General features: G+C 38.0%; 2 protein-coding genes across 2 annotated transcripts; one reads left to right on the forward strand and one right to left on the reverse strand.

Annotated features, from left to right (window-relative positions):
- Nucleotides 1-6861: 6861 nt before the first annotated feature.
- LOC113129890 (elastase-1-like) lies at nucleotides 6862-9394 on the reverse strand. The gene is made up of 8 exons (XM_026306103.1): nucleotides 9281-9394; nucleotides 8922-9019; nucleotides 8660-8760; nucleotides 8224-8349; nucleotides 7838-7974; nucleotides 7532-7674; nucleotides 7260-7409; nucleotides 6862-7037 (listed from the first exon to the last, which is right to left on the reverse strand). Exons 1-8 carry the CDS (start codon nucleotides 9318-9320, stop codon nucleotides 7026-7028), a joined length of 807 nt encoding a protein of 268 aa, XP_026161888.1. The 5' UTR covers nucleotides 9321-9394; the 3' UTR covers nucleotides 6862-7025.
- LOC113130008 (elastase-1-like) lies at nucleotides 9319-22589 on the forward strand. Its single transcript, XM_026306294.1, has 5 exons — nucleotides 9319-9431; nucleotides 21424-21611; nucleotides 21775-21917; nucleotides 22040-22189; nucleotides 22412-22589. The coding sequence occupies exons 1-5, from the start codon at nucleotides 9319-9321 to the stop codon at nucleotides 22421-22423; spliced, it is 606 nt and encodes a 201-aa protein (XP_026162079.1). The 3' UTR covers nucleotides 22424-22589.
- Nucleotides 22590-23339: the final 750 nt, after the last annotated feature.

Here is a 23339-nt window from a genome sequence, read left to right on the forward strand (position 1 = left end):
AAGGTGCTGTGTGACTGTTACTCCTTGCAAGTAAAACTTCTATATAATCTTACCGAAGTTTGTCCTCTGAGTCTATTTGTTAAAAGAATTTACCTAACAGTACATAAAATTATATAATGACTGCAGAGAAATGTTGCAAAACAAGGGTGGCTACCTTAAAAGAAAGGAGCAGGTATGTGCAGTGACAGCTATGCAGAGATGTTGATGTGTTATGTCATGTGAAGTCCACTGAATATTGTTGTTGAAATTCACGCAGTCATGAAACCATCAGCTGGTTTACGTGACTTCAGCGTTCCTGCTGACAATGTGAGCGTATTAAAAAGCAGAGATATCACCTTGTCAACAAAGGTCCATATGGTCAAACTGGTTTTCCCAGTAGTAATGGACGGCTGTGAGAGTTGGACATTAAGGAAGGCAGAGTGCAGAAGAATTGATGCTTTTGAACTGTGGTGTTGGAGAAGAATCCTAACATTGCCTTGGAATGCAAGGAGGTCAAACCAGTCATTCCTAAAAGAAGTCAACCCTGAATGTTCATTCTAAGGACAGATATTGAAGATTAAGCTGAAATACTACCTAATGCAAAGAGTGGATTGACTGGAAAAGCCCCTGACGCTGGGAAAGATTGAACGCAAACAAGGAAGGGGACAGCAGAGGGTGAGATGTGCTGCTGGAGTCCATGAGGTCATGATGAGTCTCTCTGGATGTCAGCTCAGTCTTATATAAGCTCTTTTATGCTCAGTAATTTGTTCTTTATGCAGGGAGCTCATTCTGTTAAGTACAACAGATGCTGTGTGTTCACCAGTCGTACCAGTAGACACAAATTTGAGAGGGGCACAGTGCCATCTGGTGGATGTAAGAACTGTACAGTCTCACTCCAACCATTGTTTGCCTGCATATAATGCCTTCAAATAATTGTTCATCCTTGTTTTCTTAATGTGCTTTTACATCTTATTTTAATTTACTTCATTTTATTTAAATTTATTTTATTTTAAATGTCTTTGTTTTTAAATGCTCTTTCCATGTTTTTAATGTAATTACATGCCTTGTAAAGCACTTTGAATTGCGTAGTGTATGAATGGTGCTATACAAATAAATTTGCCTTGCCTTGCATCTCAGCCTGCATCAGCTAAATTAACCAAGCCAATAAAGGGACAATCTGTCAAATATGATTAACTTTACATCTTTAAATAAAGAAAAGCATGTCTGTTAAAATCAGGCCTGAAACTGAACCGTGTGGTACACCACAGTTAATGAGGAAAAGATTGTTTCGAACATGAAAGCTAAAAGCTGGGTGGAAACCACTTTTACTAAAATCTTACATAAGAAAGAAGTTTTGAGAATTGGTCTGAAATTGTCAAGAACACAAGGATCAAAGTTGGGTTTATTTAAAAGAGGTTGCACGACAGTGTGTTTAAAAACTGAGGGGAAAATATCACTTTCTAAAGCATTATTTATGATCAGTAGAATATAAGGACCAAATATAACCAAAGGTATCAAACACCTCTTGTGAGAGTAACATCAAAGCTGCCAATGCCATGTTGATTATTTATCAACATGGCGAACTGGACTATCGCAGACTACTCGTCCTACTAAGTACTTCTAATTTTCACTTTGTGACAACCTGAATTTCCCTTCAAGGGTTAATAAAGTTTATAAAAATATTTATTATGTTATCTCATTAAATCAGATTTTCTTGAAGAAAACATGACAATCAGCAGGTTAGTTTCATGGAGTAAACTACCACAGTTATTGACTCTGAGTTTGAATGATCTCTCTGAAACAGAAAACTCTGATTTTCCTTAAACAGGGGTTTAACTACCTTAATCTTGAGTTTTCATTAAACCCTTTCAATAAATGGCAATGGAACTTGCATGGAACAATGGAACACTTAAACAAGAAAAACAATAACGAAGTAGCAAAATTAATTCCAATAAACTTTTTCCTCTGTGATTTATTTCCTGCTCACTCTGGCTGCCTGCCTGCTAATGATTGTCTTTGTCTTCATTGTTATCATCTCTGGCACTGTCTTTAAATTGGTCTTAACCCTAAATGGAACAACATCTTTGCACAGCTATAATTAAACATACCTGTCCCTTTCTTTAGTCCCACCTCTTCTGTAACATTTCTCTGCAATGTGCATAAACTTCCTCCACCTTTCCATCAGAATGGGGAAGTCAGCTGTTATCTAATAAAGAGATGGAAAACATAATGACATTATTTGCTAAAATTTTGAATTATAGTCTTCAGCACCCAAAGAAACTGCAGCACAACAGCAATACTGGAAAAGTTCAATTGAAAAAGTGTTATACAGTGTTTGTTAAATTCTGTGAACAGTATATTTTACATTGTAGTCCTGTTTTATGAGGACAAAAAAATTGACTGAAAATGTAGGAGACAGTCTTGAAGATGGTCTCAACTTCACTGTCAGCAATAAATATCTGAAACCCAGGTCTTTATGGCATAGACCAAAATCCCAGAAACGCTGCTGCTTTGGTGGTCATCTAAAAAAGTAGCAGCAGGTGTAGGTCAATATATGCAATCACACATCATGTATTTTGGAAAGACAACCTTAATTCAGACTTAATAAATGTAATGTTAGCTTCTTCGATGTAATTTAGTGATTCCCACTCTCAGTAACTGCACCATAGAAACATCACAATCTAATGGGATGGATTTTCAGTCAAAGCTATTGTCCATTTAGAGTCATTAAAAACAGACTTGTTTAGGATTAGGATAGAAAGCACAGCAAGTTTGAACCTGTGAGTTAACATTTACTTACTTACTTAAATAGGTTTGCCTTTGTGTTTTCTATTTTGTTTATTAGAAAACAACTGTAAAACAAAGTAGCTGCTTTCAGCATCACAAGGGTGGTACCTCAGACTGCTAGATAAAAATGCTGTGGCACAAGTCAAGTAGACCATGGCACCTTGGGCTGGCAGTCAAACATACCTTGGCAGCTTTTAAAATCACATGCCACTGCTTGGTGGGAAATTCAGGTTGTCTTGTAGCGAAAATGAAAGTAGTCAGTAGTGAGTTGTCATCTGCCATAGTCTAATGTGCTCTAAGGCTGGATGACAGTGGGGATGAGGGATCACCTGTATTATTACATATTTCCATATAAATATCAACCAGGCTAGAGCCTACAGCCAGGGTATTGACTCTGAAGCTGCACAGCAGGTCTTTGAGCTAAATGCTGTGACCAGCATGCTAATGCTAACATGCTAACATTTGTAAACTAAGACTAAACAGGAAATATAGCTGAGGTTGATAATGCCATATGTTTCCCAGTTATTTGCTCATAAATCACAGAAATTTAAAAAGGAATTACCAGATGATGATACCAGATGAAAAGCTAACCAATTTATTACAATTCCTCATATGGAGAAATGAACATATTCACCACATTTACACCAAATTGCAGCTTTTTGAAAAAAAAAAAAACAAACAAACAAAATCATCAAAGTCATGGTGTTGTGAGGCTAAAAGTCAGGAAGCCAAAGTTACTGAACTTCATCCTCCAATGAATGTCTGAACTAAATTTTATGTCAATCCACAATACAAATTGTTGAGTTATTTCAGTGGGGTCAAAATGTCAGACTGACAGAAAGATGTAATTGATTAAATAAAGAAATCTCCATCTCTGGGGAAAGAGTGAGACACCATCTTGGGCTCTTTGTTGTGGAAGAAACTTCTTCACAGCAGCTGTCCAAAGGCTCTGGCAGACGGCTGCTAGGCATTGCATGATGCTAAATCTGCAAAGACCTCACACATTTGGGCATTAGAGAAGTGGCCAAGCAGCAGGTCATTCAATCTGTGGGTGAAGCCCTAAATTCAGAGAAAACAGAAGTTATTGTATTTGGGCCTAAAATACTCAGAAATAACTTTTCTAAAATTATAGCTACTTTAGATGGCATAGCCCTGGCCTCCAGCACTACTGTGAAAAACCTTGGAGTCATTTTTGACCAGGACATGTCCTTTAACTCACACATAAAATAAATCTCTAGAATTGCCTTCTTTCACTTGCGCAACATTGCCAAAATTAGGAACATCCTGTCTCAAAATGATGCAGAAAAACTAGCCCATGCATTTGTTACCTCAAGGCTGTACTGTAACTCATTACTATTTGGAGGTCCCAGTATCTCCATAAAAAGCCTCCAGTTAATCCAGAATGTTGCAGCCAGAGTCCTGACAGGAACTAACAAGAGAGATCATATTTCTCCTATATTAAATTCTCGTCATTGGCTCCCTGTAAAATACAGAATGGAATTTAAAATCCTTCTTCTCACATACAAATCCCTTCATAATCAAGCTCCTTCATACCTTCATACCAATACCAAGACCTCATAGTACCATATTATCCCAGTAGAGCACTTCGCTCTCAGAGTTCAGGTCTACTTGTGGTTCCCAGAGTTTCCAAAAGTAGAATGGGAGGCAGAGCCTTTAGCTATCAAGCTCCTCTCCTGTGGAACCAGTTAATCCTGTTAAAGGGAGTTTTTCCTCTCCACTGTCCCCAAGTGCTGCTCATCAGGGATTTGTTGGGTTTTTTGTTTGTGTGAAGTGCCTCGAGATGATTGTATGGTGATTTGGCGCTATACAAATAAAATTGAATTGAATTGAATTAAAATTGGTGAGGTCAGCCTTATTTTAAACAGTTATAAATTCAAAGTCAAAGTGAAACTTTCTTCAGTATGAATAAACTGTGACTTGACTTCACTGTCTCTTAGTCAGGGCCCTTGACAACAGGGGTCACTGGATCAATGGAGAGGTCAAAAATACATAGTTGTGAAAACGTATATAAAAGCAAAATAGTTGAGAGTCACATATACCTTTGTTTATTTTATCCTACTGATTTGACTTTTTCTGCATTTAATGCAATAAATAGTTTAGTCTGTTATGATTGTACAGTCAAATGTAAGGTCAAAATGTAAGATGTACCCTACACACCCTGAGCTCCAGTAAAATTTAAAAATGCTCAATAAAGAAAGCAGTAACAAACTATAATTACTGCTTTGGGATTGCATACTTCTGCTAACCAGCCATGTTAGGTGCTACATGTACGTTAAGTATGTAAAGCTGTACAACACCACTATGAGCTCTCCAGTTCCCAGTTCCAAAACATCCCCTTGAGGTGTTCCTGAGATGTTGCATTGACAAACATCAGGTCACAGAGACCTTGGACATTTAACCAGTATTTAGAGATGGAAATGTTGGTCTCTCTTCATTTGTACCACAGTGGTCCATTTATTGTGTGGTTGAAGTATTATTTGTCACATTAGCAGAGAGATGTGTTGTAGAGATGGAAATATTAGTCTCTCTCTCTTTATTTGCACCACAGTGGTCCAAATTGAGATGCTGTGTCTCACACAAGGGAAATCTCTCAATCAGGTGATTGTTTCATTCCCATCAGCCTCAGCTGTTCTAGGTCTTTCTGGCTATTCCTGTGTTGCCCATTCTGCTTGGAAAGGAGGAGGAAGCTTTTGGTCTTTGCAGAGAAATGTACCAGAACCAGTGGGCATACCTTAAAGAAAGGGGCAGGTATTTTCAGTGACAGCTATGCAGAGATCTTGAAGTGTTTCCATTTAGGGAGAAGAATTATTTAAAGACTGTGCTGCTGGCAGGAGTGATCAGGAAATAAATTGTAAAACGAAAAAATCACACCAATTCCTGATTGTCTTTCCATACCTTTCCATTTCTAGACAGTCCTGCCTGTTCTGTAACATTTCAATACAATGAGCGTAATCTTCCTCCTGCTTAATGGAAAGCAGGAGTAATCTAATAAAGAGATAGACAAAAAAAAGATAACATCCTTTATTGTAAGGTTGAATAGTACTCTAACAAATGAGCAAATACCTACATAAACAGTAGTAGGCTACTACAATGTGACAGTGATCATTCTATAATGTAATGCATATGCAGTAAAAAACAATACACGAATATAATGAGCTTATGTATATTTTTACACATTAATATAACACTGATTTTATATTTCTGTTATTATAAATCCAGGATACAAACTGTTGAGTTATTTCAGTGTGAAACAAAGTAGTGGACTGACAAACAGAGCTGTTTTGTTTTATTAATAATTGAATAATTATCTTTAATCACCTTCCTGAAAAGATGAGGTTGTGTTGTTATGGTGCATAACTTTCTATGTATGGAATGATGTATGGGCTCCAGCATCAAATAAAACAAAACAAACCAAAAAAAAAAGACTGCAGGGGCTGTTCCATTCTTTTTGAATATGTATGTTTTATACACACAATGTTCACAATATTGAACTTAACTTTAACTGCTAACTTCAGTTGCTCTTTTAATCCATACATTTACATGTATTTAATTATCTCCAAATCCAAAAATTGTGATTAAAATCATGTGCAGACATAATGTGATTTGAAAGTGGGTGAAGGTAAAACCAAAGACAAACATTTTTATATTTTCTACTTGTGTAATCACCCAGTTGACAACACTGTCATGTGGAGTAATCTTCTTTCATCACTAGATGTAAGGTCATTTGGCTACTACCTTCAGACTCTGCATTTGTCACAGTCCAATGACATATTTTGTTGACCATTCACAATATAAAGCACTTTTACATCATGTTCACAGCTTCACTGGAATCTGTGTTTAATGATCCCCATGTGTTACAGTGCAACAGCAGAGTTTTCAAAACAATTTAGTAACTAAAATCATCTGAAATAAGTAAAATGACTTTAAATTAGCAGGCTGAAAACAACTACTGGAGTTTATGTTTGAAGAACCACTGCACTTAAATCACACTTAGGCTTTTAGAACTGTTAAGATTACCAAAGTGTTTTGTCTCCCATGCAAAAATACATCACAAGAAATGAGATGAGGCAAATGCACATCAGAAGTAAGGCAAGTTTATTTGTATAGCACAGTTCAAACACAGAGTAATTCAAAGAGCTTTAGAGAAATACAAAATAAGAGGAAAATTGATTCTGATAAATTTGGTCAGAAATTGAGATGAGTTCAGTCTTCTCTCATCTTCATGGAGATCATCCTTCTTAACCCATGATCTGGAAAAACAAGGAGAAATGAATCAGTTTCTGATTGTCCTCAAGAATCTGAACAAAACACTACACAAATTGATGCATTCGTAAGGGAATGAATGAATAAATGAATAAAATTCATTATTAAATCTTTAGATCTTTCTAATTTAAAACACACAAACATCAACTCAAATAATTGAACACCTACAGTGATTGAACTATATCTATGGGTTAGTGTTAAATACTGACGCTGTTCATCCAGCTGATGTAGGCAGAGACCCGGGAGAAGACAGTTGGCTTCCTGTAGGTGTTGCAGCCAAGTGAGGACACAAAGCTGGTCACACCGTGGACAACCCACCGTCCACCAACATAACAGTTGAGGGGGCCACCAGAGTCACCCTGCATTTAGAGAAAACATTTGAAAAAACCTCTTTAAAGTATGGATTGTTGGAAAGTGGTATGAACTTTAGTGATGCACTTTGATGAACGACATTGAAGGACATCCATAGTCATGGACTCACATGGCAACCAGAGTTGCTGCTGCCACCAGCGCAGACCATGGAGGTCTTCACAGTGCTGCCCCACCATAAAGGGCTGGAGCAGGTCTGATAGTCAACAGTAGGCAGGTAGGCCTGTTTCAGCAGAGCAGACATTTGTCCTCCAGCTGGGGACAGCAGAAATAAGACATCGTACAACTGTGATAAACCTTGTGACAGCAGGATCATACACTGCTGTGACATTGTGTACAGATAGCCTGATTACTGCATTGAAGTACTGAACTGAATACTGGCTTTTAACATGTAAATTGATCAAAGTGTCAAACTCACTCTGGGTGCGTCCCCATCCAGTGATGTAGCAGAAATTGTTGTTGGGCAGGATCTGACCAGTGGGAGGCAGGTTGGCGAGCTGGACGTAGGTGTTGAGAGTGGCATCAGAAGACAGACGCAGGAGAGCAATGTCCCACCTGAGGGTCAGAACATCAAGGGGTCTGTTCAGTGAGTAATACATCTTCTGACTTTTGACTCATAAAATCCCTTGTTTAACAGTAGGCTGTTGTCTCTCTTCAGTGGAAATTGTTTTGGGTGGCATATTCGATGTATGTATGTGAGAAGTGCTATAAAATTTTTCTGTCACTTTTTTTTCTTTCTATTATGTGTATACAAATAACAAAATAGATTCTATGATATGTTGATGTACATATATCAATATTTACCCTGCAGCAGCATTGTTTCTGTTCCAGTTGGGGTGGATGTAGACACGGCTCACACTCTTGTACTGCTCTTTGCCTTCATTGGCGATGAGGTTGTGATCTCCAAGAACAACACGCCAGGTCCTGGAGCTGTGGGCATGCAAAGAAAAAAAAAAAACTGAAAATATCTGTTGAAAAACAATATTTTACATGTTGCTAACATGCAGTAAGTCAAGTTTTCTTAGCTATGCACTTTAACCAGGAAAGTGAATATTATATCATAATAAAAAAAAAAACATGCAAATGTATTTATTCATTAAACATTATTCTATGCAGGATAGTAATGTCTCTTTAAAATGCAATTAGTGTTTATCTGTGCAAAAAAACATTTTCCATGTCCTGTCGCGACCCAGTGCTCAGGACTAGGCCATGTCAAAGATATAACGGCATAAACACTCACGTGTCCACACAGTGAGCAGCAGTCATGACCCATCCTCTCCTGATGAGGGTTCCTCCACATGTGTGGTAGATGCTGCTGCCAGACAGGAACTGAAGAGAGATCTAAGGGGGGAAAATAGGTATGAGTTTGTATGAAAACATTAGAAGTTTGAATTGTAAATATATTGGCTCTGTATTAGCACATTCCCTACACAATATTCTTCCTGCTGAGAATGTGAGTTAAAGATGAATGTAATCATTGACATTGTGTTACTGTAGGTTACCTGCCAGGGCCAGGAGTTGGGTCTGGCTACTTCACCTCCCACAACCCTTGCACCAATGTCCTCCATGAACTTGGGCTGGGACGCAGGCTCAGCCAGCACTGGTAAAAAATATTCAAAATGTCAATCATGATTTATAAATGGTTTACAAGAAAGCACACAATATTATTTTGTTTCCACTGACAGAAAGAGAAAATGCAAAAACAAGGCAGGAGATGTGCTGGTAGGTCAGATTTTCAGGAGCTTCTGTGTGTTAACTAAAATAAAAATGAACTGACTCAGAATTAAGTGCAAAAGAGTGAATAAGACAGAAAGAGAATAATGCAGACTACAGTGCATAGTGTTTGCTGTCATTTTCTTACCTATGGCTGCAAGACTAGTCAACACCAGAAATCTCAGCATGTCTGTAGTGCTTCAGAATGTTTCTGCAAGGACCAAATGCTTCTGTCCCTCTTTTATACCTCAGTTTGACCATCAGCTGATGCAGAAAGGTGTGGCTGTGACAATAGTTAGGTATGTACCTGAGGTCTGTCACACACAGGTGTTTTTTGCAGTAAGTTACTGCATACTTCCTGCTTTGACTTATAAGAAATGGTTCAGAATAAAGTATGTTGTGTAGACTAACAAGTATATCTGGATGACATGAGCCATGTTTGAATTTATTTACAGTAGTTTGAAAATGTCCACCACATTTATTTGGGGCAATGTGTTTAAGAGAATGATATATTTTTTGTTTTGAAATAAAAAAGCGTATTGGCTGAGCCTTTGTCTATATGTAGCCCTGTGATGGACTGGTGATCTGTCCAGGATGTACCCCTGCCTTTCACCCAAAAGAAAGCTAAGAAAGGCTTCATCAGATCCCCCATTATGTTCTTTGATTAAAACCTGTTATTTGACCTGTTTTCTGGTTGAATGCAGTGCAAACTGTCCTCTGACTGAGCAACTGTCAAGATGTGACTGTGTATTATTTTTAACCAACATTATACATTAGGTTTATTGTGTGGTTGAAGTATTATTTGTCACATTAGCGGAGAGATGTGTTGTAGAGATGGAAATGTTGGTCTCTCTCTCTTTATTTGCACCACAGTGGTCCAAATTGAGATGCTGTGTCTCACACAAGGGAAATCTCTCAATCAGGTGATTGTTTCATTCCCATAAGCCTCAGCTGTTCTAGGTCTTTCTGGCTATTCCTGTGTTGCCCATTCTGCTTGGAAAGGAGGAGGAAGCTTTTGGTCTTTGCAGAGAAATGTACCAGAACCAGTGGGCATACCTTAAAGAAAGGGGCAGGTATTTTCAGTGACAGCTATGCAGAGATGTTGAAGTGTTTCCATTTAAGGAGAAGAATTATTTAAAGACTGTGCTGCTGGCAGGAGTGATCAGGAAATAAATTGTAAAAGGAAAAAATCACACCACTTCCTGATTGTCTTTCCATACCTTTCCATTTCTAGAAAGTTCTGCCTGTTCTGTAACATTTCAATGCAATGAGCATAATCTTCCTACTGCTTTCCATTAGAATGGGGAAGTCAGCAGATAATAAATCTAATAAAGAGATAGACAAAAAAAGATAACATCCTTTTTCATAATCTTGAATAGTAGTCTAACAAATGAACAAATACCTACATAAACAGTACTACTACAATGTGACAGTGATCATTCTATAATGTAATGCATATGCAGTAAAAAAACAATACACTGATATAATGAGCTTATGTATATTTTTACACGTTAATATAACACTCATTTTACATTTCTGTTATTATAAATCCAGGCTACAAACTGTTGAGTTATTTCAGTGTGAAACAAAGTAGTGGACTGACAAACAGAGCTGTTTTGTTTTATTAATAATTAAATAATTATCTTTAATCACCTTCCTGAAAAGATGAGGGCTGCTTCTGTACAGACTGGCAAATAAAACCTGTCTTTGTTCATCCCTAATAAGAATTTAAAATGAAAAAAAAAAAAAAACAAACAAACAAAAAAAAGATTCGGAGAAAAATACCCCTGATGTGCGTTTTATGTAGGTCCAAATATTTCTTCATAATAAAAGTTTAAAACAATTATGGGAAGAAAAATGGTGGTTGTCAATGTCAAAGTAGAATAACTTAGTTACAACTTAGTTAGGAGGAAAAAACTGGTTTTCTACTGTTATGAGTTTTAATGTAAGTGCTTGTGCAACTGAGCTGCTCTGGATCCAGCAGCAGGATATTGACTGTAGTATGATAACGGACTAAACCATTTTATTTCCATTGAATTGGGAAAAAGTTAAATTAACAAGATAAGAATAATGTTATATGTGACTCTCAACCAGTATGCTTTTATATAAAGTTATCACAACTATGTATTTTTAACCAATTTTTCCAGCTGTTCATTTACAGCTTAGTGAGCCCTTTTGGGCCCTTCATTAATGCAGTGTCCAAGAAAGTTGACCCAATGATCCCCTGATGTAAGGGGCCCTGACTAACAGACACACAAGAGTCAAAGCTGTGGTATTCATACTGAAGAAACTTTCACTTTGACTTTGTATTTATAAGTGTCAAAAATAAGGCTGATATGACTCATTTGACTTTTTGGTAGCTCAACATTTACAATTTATTATCATTTATTGTGAGTGTTACTGTGAACAAGTATATGTTAAAATAGAACCTTTTAAATTCTGTAGTTTTTCTTGTGTGACAGGGTGTGATTACAGAAGTAGGAAATATAAAAATGTTGGGCAGCCTCGATGTGGTAGAATAATGTCAAACATAATGTCAACACTTATCCTGAAATTCCACATAATTATTGTGTGATTCAGGAAGGAGCACAGATATTATACATATACAGATATTATCTTTTTATGGATATTATCACTTCTCTTGCAGCTACCAAACAATTAAAATCTGTAGATATATTTTCAAAGGGAAGATAAAAAAATAATAACAACAGTTAAGTTAAAGTAAATGCTTTAGTGTTTGAATCTGTGAAAGCAATTCTGCCAGTTGCATTTTCAGTCATTTGAAACTGCTACCTAACACCCATGCCTTTACCCATGTTTGACAATATTGTTCTGTTGGAGTTTAGGTATTTTCCCTAGTGCCAGGTGTTCCTCCTCTGTCTGCTCTTTGTAAACAAACTGCTTCAAGTGTCATGCACTGATTTGCTAAAAACTACTATTTTTACTATTGACACAATGATCTACCATTTTTTGAAGGGCACTTTGAGTGAGCTCCATCTGACATTATTCTAACAAAATAATATTTGTTCTAAAACATGTTGTTGATGCTTATGGACTAGTGAAAATGGACCATAATGAAAATAATGAAGGAGTAATAAGCTTAATAATAAATAAGCAGAAGGTTTGGTTGCAGGTCAAATTTAACTTTAAACAAAATATAGTAAGACGATAAAGTACATATAGCAACTTTTAATGCAAAAGGCATGCATAGTGGTTTTGTGGCCAAGTTGACCTATTATTATTTAAAGTACAAGTTATTTTTAATACAAATATACAAATTTTCCATCAGTGCTACTGACACCAAAGATGCAGATAAGGTGAGAAAATACTTACATATACAAACACAAAACAATGCTACCATCTTGTGGTGGAATCCTTAAATAACAACGTCCAAATAAATACTGCCCTTCATCCTTATGTATGCAGGTCATATAAAACATCTCAGATACAATTTTCTACTGGAATAATGACATTAAAAATAAGAAAGTGACGAGTTTTAGTATTTATACCCAGGTCATAAATTCAATTCAATTCAATTCAATTTTATTTGTATAGCGCCAAATCACAATACAAATCATCTCAAGGCACTTTACAAAAACTAAAACTAAAAACCCAACAATTCCCTTATGAGCAAGCACTTGGCGACAGTGGAGAGGAAAAAACTCCCTTTAACGGAAGAAAAAAACCTCCAGCAGAACCGGGCTCAGTTTGGGCGGCCATCTGCCTCGACCGGTTGGGGTGAGTGGATAGAGCAGAGAGAAAAGAACAGCAACAATAAACAACAAATAGACACTGCAGGTTGGTGGGACCAGTAACTGCACATCAGTGATATACAGCTCCAGGACCAGGGACACCTGCAGAAGGTACAGAGAGAACAGAGAGAGAGAGGGAGAGAGCACAAACTAGGGGAGAGAGAGAGCACAAGGTTAGTGACATTCAATGGTGGAATATACATGAGGTGGGAGGAGAGAAGAGAGAGGGGGGGGGGGGGGTAAGGGTAGGGGAGCTCAGTGCACCGATGGTCCTCGGGCAGTCTAGGCCTATAGCAGCATAACTAACTAAGGGATGGTTCAGCGTTGCCTGAAGCCAGCCCTAACTATATGCTTTGTCAAAGAGGAAGGTTTTAAGTCTAGCCTTAAAAGTACAGAGAGTCTCTGCCTCCTGAACCCAGGCTGAGAGCTGGTTCCACAGGAGAGGAGCTTGATAGCTAAAGGCTCTGCCTCCCATTCTGCTTTTGAGAACTCTGGGAACCACAAGTAGGCCTGCACTCTGAGAGCGAAGTGGTCTATTGGGATAATATGGTACTATGAGGTCTTTAAGGTATGAAGGAGCTTGATTATGAAGGGATTTGTATGTGAGAAGAAGGATTTTAAATTCTATTCTATATTTTACAGGGAGCCAATGAAGAGAAGCCAATATAGGAGAAATATGATCTCTCTTGCTAGTTCCTGTCAGGACTCTGGCTGCGGCATTCTGGATTAATTGGAGGCTTTTTATTAAGATATTAGGACATCCAGATAGTAATGAGTTACAGTAATCTAGCCTTGAGGAAACAAATGCATGGACTAGTTTTTCTGCATCATTTTGAGACAGGATGTTCCTAATTTTGGAAATGTTGCGCAGGTGAAAGAATGCAGTTCTAGAAATTTGTTTAATGTGTGAGTTAAAGGACATGTCCTGGTCAAAAATAACTCCAAGGTTTTTCACAGTAGTGCTGGAGGCCAGGGCTATGCCATCTAGAGTAGCTATAATTTTAGAAAAGTTATTTCTGAGATTTTTTGGCCCAAATATAATGACTTCTGTTTTCTCCGAGTTTAAAAGTAAAAAGTTACTGGTCATCCAGGCCTTTATGTCAGTTAGACAGGCTTGAAGTCTGGTTAACTGGTTTGTGTTAACAGGTTTAATAGATAGATATAACTGAGTGTCATCCGCATAGCAGTGGTAATTAATAGAGTGCTTCCTAATGATATATCCTAAAGGAAGCATGTACAAGGTGAACAGAATAGGTCCTAGCACAGAACCTTGTGGAACTCCATAACTAACTTTTGTTCGTGTGGAAGGTTCATCATGGACATGAACAAACTGGAATCTGTCCGATAAATAGGATTGGAACCACTTTAACGCTGTTCCTCTGATACCAATCACATGCTCCAGTCTCTGTAATAAGATGTTGTGGTCAATGGTGTCGAATGCTGCACTAAGGTCTAGGAGGACAAGTATCGAAACAAGTCCATTATCTGAGGCTAAGAGAAGATCGTTGGTAACTTTCAACAGTGCTGTTTCTGTACTATGATGTGCTCTAAATCCTGATTGAAAATCTTCAAATAGTTCATTCCTGTGTAAGTGGTCTGATAGCTGCTTAGCAACAGCTTTTTCTAGGATTTTAGAAATAAATGGCAGGTTGGATATTGGTCTATAATTAGCCAAGACTCCTGGATCAAGACTAGGCTTTTTGAGCAAAGGTTTGATTACTGCAGTCTTAAAGGCCTGTGGTACGTAGCCTGATACTAGAGATAAATTTACCAAGTCCAATAAAGATGAGTTCATTAATGGCAGGGTGCCTTTAAGCAGTCTAGTCGGGATGGGGTCCAAGAGACACGTTGATGATTTCGATGAAGCAACTACTGATGTAAATTCAGAGAGATCTATAGGAGAGAAGCAGTCTAAACATAACTGAGGTCCTACAGATGATTCAAGAGCTACTGTAGTAAAAGATTCATTTATTGCAGGTATAGGAAGCATCTGCTGAATTTTATCTCTAATAGTTGTGATTTTATTTGTAAAGAAACTCATAAATTCATCACTGCTGAGAGCTAAGGGAACACTGGGCTCAACGGAGCTGTGACTTTTTGTCAGCCTGGCTACAGTGCTGAAAAGAAACCTGGGATTGTTCTTATTTTCCTCTATTAGTGATGAATAGTATGCAGTTCTGGCTTTACGGAGAGCTTTTTTATATGTTAGTAGACTGTTTTTCCAGGCTAGAAAAATTTAATGTACATAAATCAGTCAAGAAAGTAGGAAAAACAGTACAACACACAAAGGCTTTGGTGCCTTCATTGTGATTATCAATATTTACACTTCAGATACTGAATTAGAATCTGGTCTTCAGTTTTATAGACAAAAAGTGCCAGTTTTTATGTCAACATGTTGCTGTATTTACACCTAAATACTGAGAACGTAAACTGAAATCTCTGTGCTTATGATGTAATGTATGTTCTACAATGTTGGAGGATTTTAGGGGGTTCAATAAGTATACACAAAATAATTTGAACGTACTTCTGTCTAAATTGCAAAACATACTGTTGAGGGGCAGCGGGGCTGCAGCTGATTGGTACCAAATTATTGCATTCAAAGGAAAAATATAAATTCCTGAGGTTCTTCATGGATAAACCCAAACAGCAACAAGCCAAGCAGGATCTACAGTGCTGGGTAGAAGAATTTGAAAAGAGTTCACCAGCTGAGTCCTGCAAACTCAAGTTGCGACAAACTTCCTGAAGGTTCGATGAAATTTAAAGGCTATATAAGAAAGTGATTTAGGTGTAGTGGAAAATGTGGTAAATGTAAATGTGCAGAAATAAAGCCATAGATTATAAATTTTATCTTTTTCAGCGTCATCTGGTGCTTGCCCCTCTCAAAGCTACCACAGAAATCTTAAACTCAAATGCAATAGGGTGTCACTCAAATGTCTTTATCAATAGAACAGGAAACAGGTGGGACGTGGTAGTGTAGAGATGCTAGTTAATAACTGTTGTTGTTTGTGTTATAAAAACATGAGAATACATGGTGTTATCACATGTTCTGTGCATATTTTTGAATGGAGTAAACAACAAAAGCCAGTTGTTGAAAGATTTGGACGTGGGACTGGCGGTGAGAAACATTACGAACAAGTCACACATGAAGCCCAACTTGAAGCTGGAGGAAAAGACTCCCTATGGCAGGGGTTCAGGACCCATATTCTTTCGCTAAGAGCGGAGTAGGTCATGCACCACTGAAATGAAACAGTCACACATATAATTTAAGTTAGTTCCACTGTTGGCAGGGTGAGAGGGAAAACACCGACATGTATCAACTGTATTTTTCTGCCATGTGTTGTAAAAACAGGGATCTGCTGGAGCCTATCCCAGCTCTCTTTGGATGAAAGGCAGGGGTCCACCCTGGACAGGTCACCAGTCCATCACAGGGCCACATTGAGACAAACAACCTCACACACTCATACTCACTCCTATGGGCAATTTAGAGTCACCAATCAACCTGACATACATGTTTTTGGACTGTAGGAGGAAACCAGAGTACCTGGAGAAAACCCACACAAGCACAGGGAGAACATGCAAACTCCACACAGAAAGATCCCTGACGGGTTGCAAACCCGGGCCCTTCTTGGCAACAGTGCTAACCACTCATCCAATGCGCTGCCCTATCTCTGTATGCATGTTTGTTAGTTTTAACCAACATTACACATTAGGTATACTGTGTGTGACCAAACTGTGGCCACTTTGAAGTATTTCTTGTCACATTAGCAATGTTGTGGATATGGAAATGTTGGTCTCTCTTTATTTGTACCACAGTGGTCCAAATTGAGATGCTGTGTCTCACACAAGGGAAATCTGTCAATCAGGTGATTGTTTCATTCCCATCAGCCTCAGCTGTTCTAGGTCTTTCTGGCTATTCCTGTGTTGCCCATTCTGCTTGGAAAGGAGGAGGAAGCTTTTGGTCTTTGCAGAGAAATGTACCAGAACCAGTGGGCATACCTTAAAGAAAGGGGCAGGTATTTTCAGTGACAGCTATGTAGAGATGTTGAAGTGTTCTATATAGGTACAAGAATGACTTACAGTAAAAAGAAAGAATGTGCTGCTGATGAAAACACATAGCACAGATATTTACAGTTGTTAGCAGGAAAGCAGAGTAATCAGGAAGTAAATCATATTTAAAAGTTACACTACTATCGTTTCTTGTTAAAGCGTTCCACTGACATTTCTGACATTAGAATTTATTTCTCTTTCTCTTTTATAATAACTAGGTCACTAGTTAATTAAAAAAGAAAATTAAAAAGGTGTTGTATTTGTGTATAAATATATAACGCTCTATAGATTTTGATGAAATGAGAAACTTGAGTTGTGCTAAACCTTTTTTTTTTTCATTAAAAGAGGAAAAAGTTAAATTAGTAAGATAAAAATAAATTTATATGTGACTCTCAACCAGGATGTTTTTATCTAAAGTTTTCATAACTATTTAGTTTTGACCAAATTTTCCAGCTGATTATTTACAGGTTAGTGAACTCCTTTAGGCCCTCCACTGACAGAGTGTCCAAGACAGTTGACCTAGTGATCCCCTGATGTCAGGAGCCCTGACTGAGAGAGCCAGGTCAAGTCACAGTTTATTCATACTGAAGAAACTTTCACTTTGACTTTGTATTTATAACTGTCCAAAATAAGACTGACATGACCCATTTTACTTTTTGGTAGCTCAAAATTACAACACAATATCACTTATTATTGCATGATTTTAATATATTGCGTTGTTACAGTGCATAACTTTGTGTATTGAATGATGCATGGTCTCCACCATCAAAAAAAGATAGTAGGTGATGTGTAAAGTCATCTTCAATATGTAGGTTCCCATTTTTATATACAATATGGTCACAACATTCATTTACTCCAAATTGATAAATTGTGATGTGTGATTAAAATCATATACAGACATAATGTGCTTTTAAAGGTAAAAACCAAACCAAGCATTTTTTTATCTTCTGTAATCACACGGTTGACGACAAACTGTCACACAAGAAGAACTATACAACTTCAAAGCTACTTAAATTTTTCATCTTAACAAATTTTTCATGTAATTTCAAAATACTTGATGACAAGACCATGAAAACCTTTTTTCAAATAAATACTCTGAAATTTATTCCCCCTCAAACCACATAGAGACTGTGTCTGCCCCTCGAACATATAAATCAAATAAATCAGAAGTTAACAGAAGAGGAGTTATTCATAAAAAAGTAATAAAAATTAAGACCACTCCTCTTATTGAACAGAAAAACAGAACTGTCAAATGTGGATTATTAAATATCAGGTCTCTTTCATCTAAATCTCTGTTAGTAAATGATTTGATAACTAAACACCAAATTGACCTACTTTATCTTACTGAAACCTGGTTACAGCAGGATGAATATGTCAGTCTGAATGAATCCACCCCCCTCAGTCATAAAAATTATCATGTTCCTCGAAGCACAGGTCGAGGTGGAGGAGTAGCTGCAATCTTCCACTCAAACTTATTATTAAACTTTCATCCTCAGAACAGTTATAACTCATCCAAACTGGAAAACACAAAAACCAGTTCTACTTGTCATTGTGTACCGTCCACCTGTCCCTTACTCAGAGTTTTTAACTGAATTCCCTGACTTCTGTCTGATTTAGTGCTTAGATCAGATCAAGTCATTATAGTGGGAGATTGTAACATTCATGTAGATGTTGAAAATAACAGCCTCAGCATTGCATTTAATTCTATATTAGATTCAATTGGTTTCATTCAAAATGTTAATAAACCCACCCACTGTTTCAATCACACCCTTGATCTTGTTCTGACCTATGGTGTCGAAATTGAACATCTAATAGTTTTTCCCCCAAATCCTGTTTTGTCAGATCATTCTTTAATAACTTTTGAATTTAAAATGATGGATCATGCAGCGTTTGGAAGAAAATTCCACTACAGCAGATGTTTATCCGACAACGCTGTTAATAAATTTAAGAAAATGATTCCATCTTTATTTACATCTATGCCAAGTATAAACACAGTGGAGGGCAGCTGCCTCAATCCCACTCCCTACCAAATTGATCATGTTGTTGAAAGCGCTGTAGCCTCACTGCGTGAAACGCTTGATTCTGTGGCCCCTCTGAAAAAGAAGTTAGTGAATCAGAGAAGACTAGCCCCATGGTATAATTTACATGTTCGTACCTTAAAGCAGGCATCGCGAAGGCTGGAAAGGAAGTGGCATTCCACAAACTTAGAGGAAATTTTTCTATCCTGGAAAAACAGTCTACTAACATATAAAAAAGCTCTCCATAAAGCCAGAACTGCATACTATTCATCACTAATAGAGGAAAATAAGAACAATCCCAGGTTTCTTTTCAGCACTGTAGCCAGGCTGACAAAAAGTCACAGCTCTGTTGAGCCCAGTGTTCCCTTAGCTCTCAGCAGTGATGAATTTATGAGTTTCTTTACAAATAAAATCACAACTATTAGAGATAAAATTCAGCAGATGCTGCCTATACCTGCAATAAATGAATCTTCTACTACAGTAGCTCTTGAATCATCTGTAGGACCTCAGTTATGTTTAGACTGCTTCTCTCCCATAGATCTCTCTGAATTTACATCAGTAGTTGCCTCATCGAAATCATCTCTTAGACCCCATCCCGACTAGACTGCTTAAAGACACCCTGCCATTAATGAACTCATCTTTATTAGACTTGGTAAATTTATCTCTAGTATCGGGCTACGTACCACAGGCCTTTAAGACTGCAGCAATCAAACCTTTACTCAAAAAGCCTAGTCTTGATCCAGGAGTCTTGGCTAATTATAGACCAATATCCAACCTGCCATTTATTTCTAAAATCCTAGAAAAAGCTGTTGCTAAGCAGCTATCAGACCACTTACACAGGAATGAACTATTTAAAGATTTTCAATCAGGATTTAGAGCACATCATAGTACAGAAACAGCACTGTTGAAAGTTACCAACAATCTTCTCTTAGCCTCAGATAATGGACGTGTTTCTATACTATACTATACTATACTATACTTGTTTCTATACTCCTAGACCTTAGTGCTGCATTCGACACCATTGACCACAACATCTTATTACAGAGACTGGAGCATGTGACTGGTATCAGAGGAACAGCGTTAAAATGGTTCAAATCCTATTTATCGGACAGATTCCAGTTTGTTCATGTCCATGATGAACCTTCCACTCAAACAAAAGTTAGTTATGGAGTTCCACAAGGCTCTGTGCTAGGACCGATTCTGTTCACCCTGTACATGCTTCGTCTAGGCTATGTCATTAGGAAGCACTCGATTAATTACCACTGCTATGCAGACGACACTCGGTTGTATCTATCTATTAAACCTGTTAACACAGACCAGTTAACCAGACTTCAAGCCTGTGTAACTGACATAAAGGCCTGGATGACCAGTAACTTTTTACTTTTAAACTCAGAGAAAACAGAAGTCATTATATTTGGGCCAAAAAATCTCAGAAATAACTTTTCTAAAATTATAACTACTCTAGATGGCATAGCCCTGGCCTCCAGCACTACTGTAAAAAACCTTGGAGTTATTTTTGACCCAGACATGTTCTTTAACTCACACATAAAACAAATCTCTAGAACTGCATTCTTTCACCTGCACAACATTTCCAAAATTAGGTGCTTCCTGTCTCAAAGTGACGCAGAAAAACTAGTCCATGCATTTGCTACCTCAAGGATAGATTACTGTAACTCATTACTATCTGGATGTCCCAATATCTCCATAAAACGCCTACAATTAATCCAGAATGCCGCAGCCAGAGTCCTGACAGGAACTAGCAAGAGAGATCATATTTCTCCTATATTGACTTCTCTTCATTGGCTCCCTGTAAAATATAGAATAGAATTTAAAATCCTTCTTCTCACATACTAATCCCTTCATAATCAAGCTCCTTCATACCTTAAAGACCTCATAGTACCATATTATCCCAATAGACCACTTCGCTCTCAGAGTTCAGGTCTACTTGTGGTTTCCAGAGGTTCCAGAAGCAGACTGGGAGGCAGAGCCTGTCCTGTGGAACCAGCTCCCAGCCTGGGTTCAGGAGGCAGAGACTCTCTGTACTTTTAAGGCTAAACTTAAAACCTTCCTCTTTGACAAAGCATATAGCTAGGGCTGGCATCAGGCAACCCTGAACCATCCCTTAGTTATGCTGCTATAGGCCTAGACTGCCCGAGGACCATCGGTGCACTGAGCTCCACTACCCTAACCTTCCCGCCCCCCCTTTCCCTTCCCCTCCCCTCTCTTCCTCTCCTCCCACCTCCTGTATATTCCACCATTGAATGTCTAACCTTGTGCTCTCTCTCTCTCCCCTAGTTTGTGCTCTCTCCCTCTCTCTCTGTTCTCTTTTGTACCTTCTGCAGGTGTCCCTGGTCCTGGAGCTGTATATCGCTGATGTGCAGTTACTGGTCCCACAGACCTGCAGTGTCTATCTGTTGTTTATTGTTGCTGTTCTTTTCTCTCTGCTCTATCCACTCACCCCAACCGGTCAAAAGTCAGAAGATTGATTACTCACTGAACAGACCCCTTGTTGTTCTGACCCTCAGGTGGGACATTGCTCTCCTGCGTCTGTCTTCTGATGCCACTCTCAACACCTACGTCCAGCTCGCCAACCTGCCTCCCTCTGGTCAGATCCTGCCCAACAACAATTTCTGCTACATCACTGGATGGGGACGCACCCAGAGTGAGTTTGACACATTGATAAATTTACATGTTAAAAGCCAGTATTCAGTTCAGTACTTCAATGCAGTAATCAAGCTATCTGTACACAATGTCACAGCAGTGTATGATCCTGCTGTCACAAGGTTTATCACAGTTGTATGATGTCTTATTTCTGCTGTCCCCAGCTGGAGGACAAATGTCTGCTCTGCTGAAACAGGCCTACCTGCCTACTGTTGACTATCAGACCTGCTCCAGCCCTTTATGGTGGGGCAGCACTGTGAAGACCTCCATGGTCTGCGCTGGTGGCAGCAGCAACTCTGGTTGCCATGTGAGTCCATGACTATGGATGTCCTTCAATGTCGTTCATCAAAGTGCATCACTAAAGTTCATACCACTTTCCAACAATCCATACTTTAAAGAGGTTTTTTCAAATGTTTTCTCTAAATGCAGGGTGACTCTGGTGGCCCCCTCAACTGTTATGTTGGTGGACGGTGGGTTGTCCACGGTGTGACCAGCTTTGTGTCCTCACTTGGCTGCAACACCTACATGAAGCCAACTGTCTTCTCCCGGGTCTCTGCCTACATCAGCTGGATGAACAGCGTCAGTATTTAACACTAACCCATAGATATAGTTCAATCACTGTAGGTGTTCAATTATTTGAGTTAATGTTTGTGTGTTTTAAATTAGAAAGATCTAAAGATTTAATAATGAATTTTATTCATTTATTCATTCATTCCCTTACGAATGCATCAATTTGTGTAGTGTTTTGTTCAGATTCTTGAGGACAATCAGAAACTGATTCATTTGTCCTTGTTTTTCCAGATCATGGGTTAAGAAGGATGATCTCCATGAAGATGAGAGAAGACTGAACTCATCTCAGTTTCTGACCAAATTTATCAGAATCAAATTTCCTCTAATTCTGTATTTCTCTAAAGCTCTTTGAATTACTCTGTGTATGAACTGTGCTATACAAATAAACTTGCCTTACTTCTGATGTGCATTTTGCCTCATCTCATTTCTTGTGATGTATTTCCTCATTTCTTGTGATGTATTTTTGCATGGGAGACAAAACACTTTGGTAATCTTAACAGTTCTAAAAGCCTAAGTGTGATTTAATTGCAGTGGTTCTTCAAACATAAACTCCAGTAGTTGTTTTCAGCCTGCTGATTTAAAGTCATTTTACGTATTTCAGATGATTTTAGTTACTAAATTGTTTTGAAAACTCTGCTGTTGCACTGTAACACATGGGGATCATTAAAGACAGATTCCAGTGAAGCTGTGAACATGATGTAAAAGTGCTTTATATTGTGAATGGTCAACAAAATATGTCATTGGACTGTGACAAATGCAGAGTCTGAAGGTAGTAGCCAAATGACCTTACATCTAGTGATGAAAGAAGATTACTCCACATGACAGTGTTGTCAACTGGGTGATTACACAAGTAGAAGATATAAAAATGTTTGTCTTTGGTTTTACCTTCACCCACTTTCAAATCACATTATGTCTGTACATGATTTTAATCATAATTCTTGGATTTGGAGATAATTAAATACATGTAAATGTATGGATTAAAAGAGCAACTGAAGTTAGCAGTTAAAGTTAAGTTCAATATTGTGAACATTGTGTGTATAAATTGGAAACGTACATATTCAAAAAGAATGGAACAGCCCCTGCAGTCTTTTTTTTTTTTTGGTTTGTTTTGTTTTATTTGATGCTGGAGCCCATACATCATTCCATACATAGAAAGTTA

This window comes from Mastacembelus armatus, chromosome 5 (assembly GCF_900324485.2).
Source record: "Mastacembelus armatus chromosome 5, fMasArm1.2, whole genome shotgun sequence".
Lineage (NCBI taxonomy): Eukaryota > Metazoa > Chordata > Actinopteri > Synbranchiformes > Mastacembelidae > Mastacembelus > Mastacembelus armatus.

Coding starts and splice junctions, on each gene's coding strand:
- LOC113130008 (XM_026306294.1), top strand. CDS start 9,319: ATGTCTGTAGTGCTTCAGAATGTTTCTGCAAGGACCAAATGCTTCTGT. Junction 9,432..21,423: donor GTGGCTGTGACAATAGTTAG/GTATGTACCTGA, acceptor ACCGGTCAAAAG/TCAGAAGATTGATTACTCAC. Junction 21,918..22,039: donor GCAGCAACTCTGGTTGCCAT/GTGAGTCCATGA, acceptor CTCTAAATGCAG/GGTGACTCTGGTGGCCCCCT.
- LOC113129890 (XM_026306103.1), bottom strand. CDS start 9,320: ATGCTGAGATTTCTGGTGTTGACTAGTCTTGCAGCCATAG. Junction 8,350..8,659: donor GCTGCTCACTGTGTGGACAC/GTGAGTGTTTAT, acceptor GCATGCCCACAG/CTCCAGGACCTGGCGTGTTG. Junction 7,975..8,223: donor AGAAACAATGCTGCTGCAGG/GTAAATATTGAT, acceptor TCTGACCCTCAG/GTGGGACATTGCTCTCCTGC.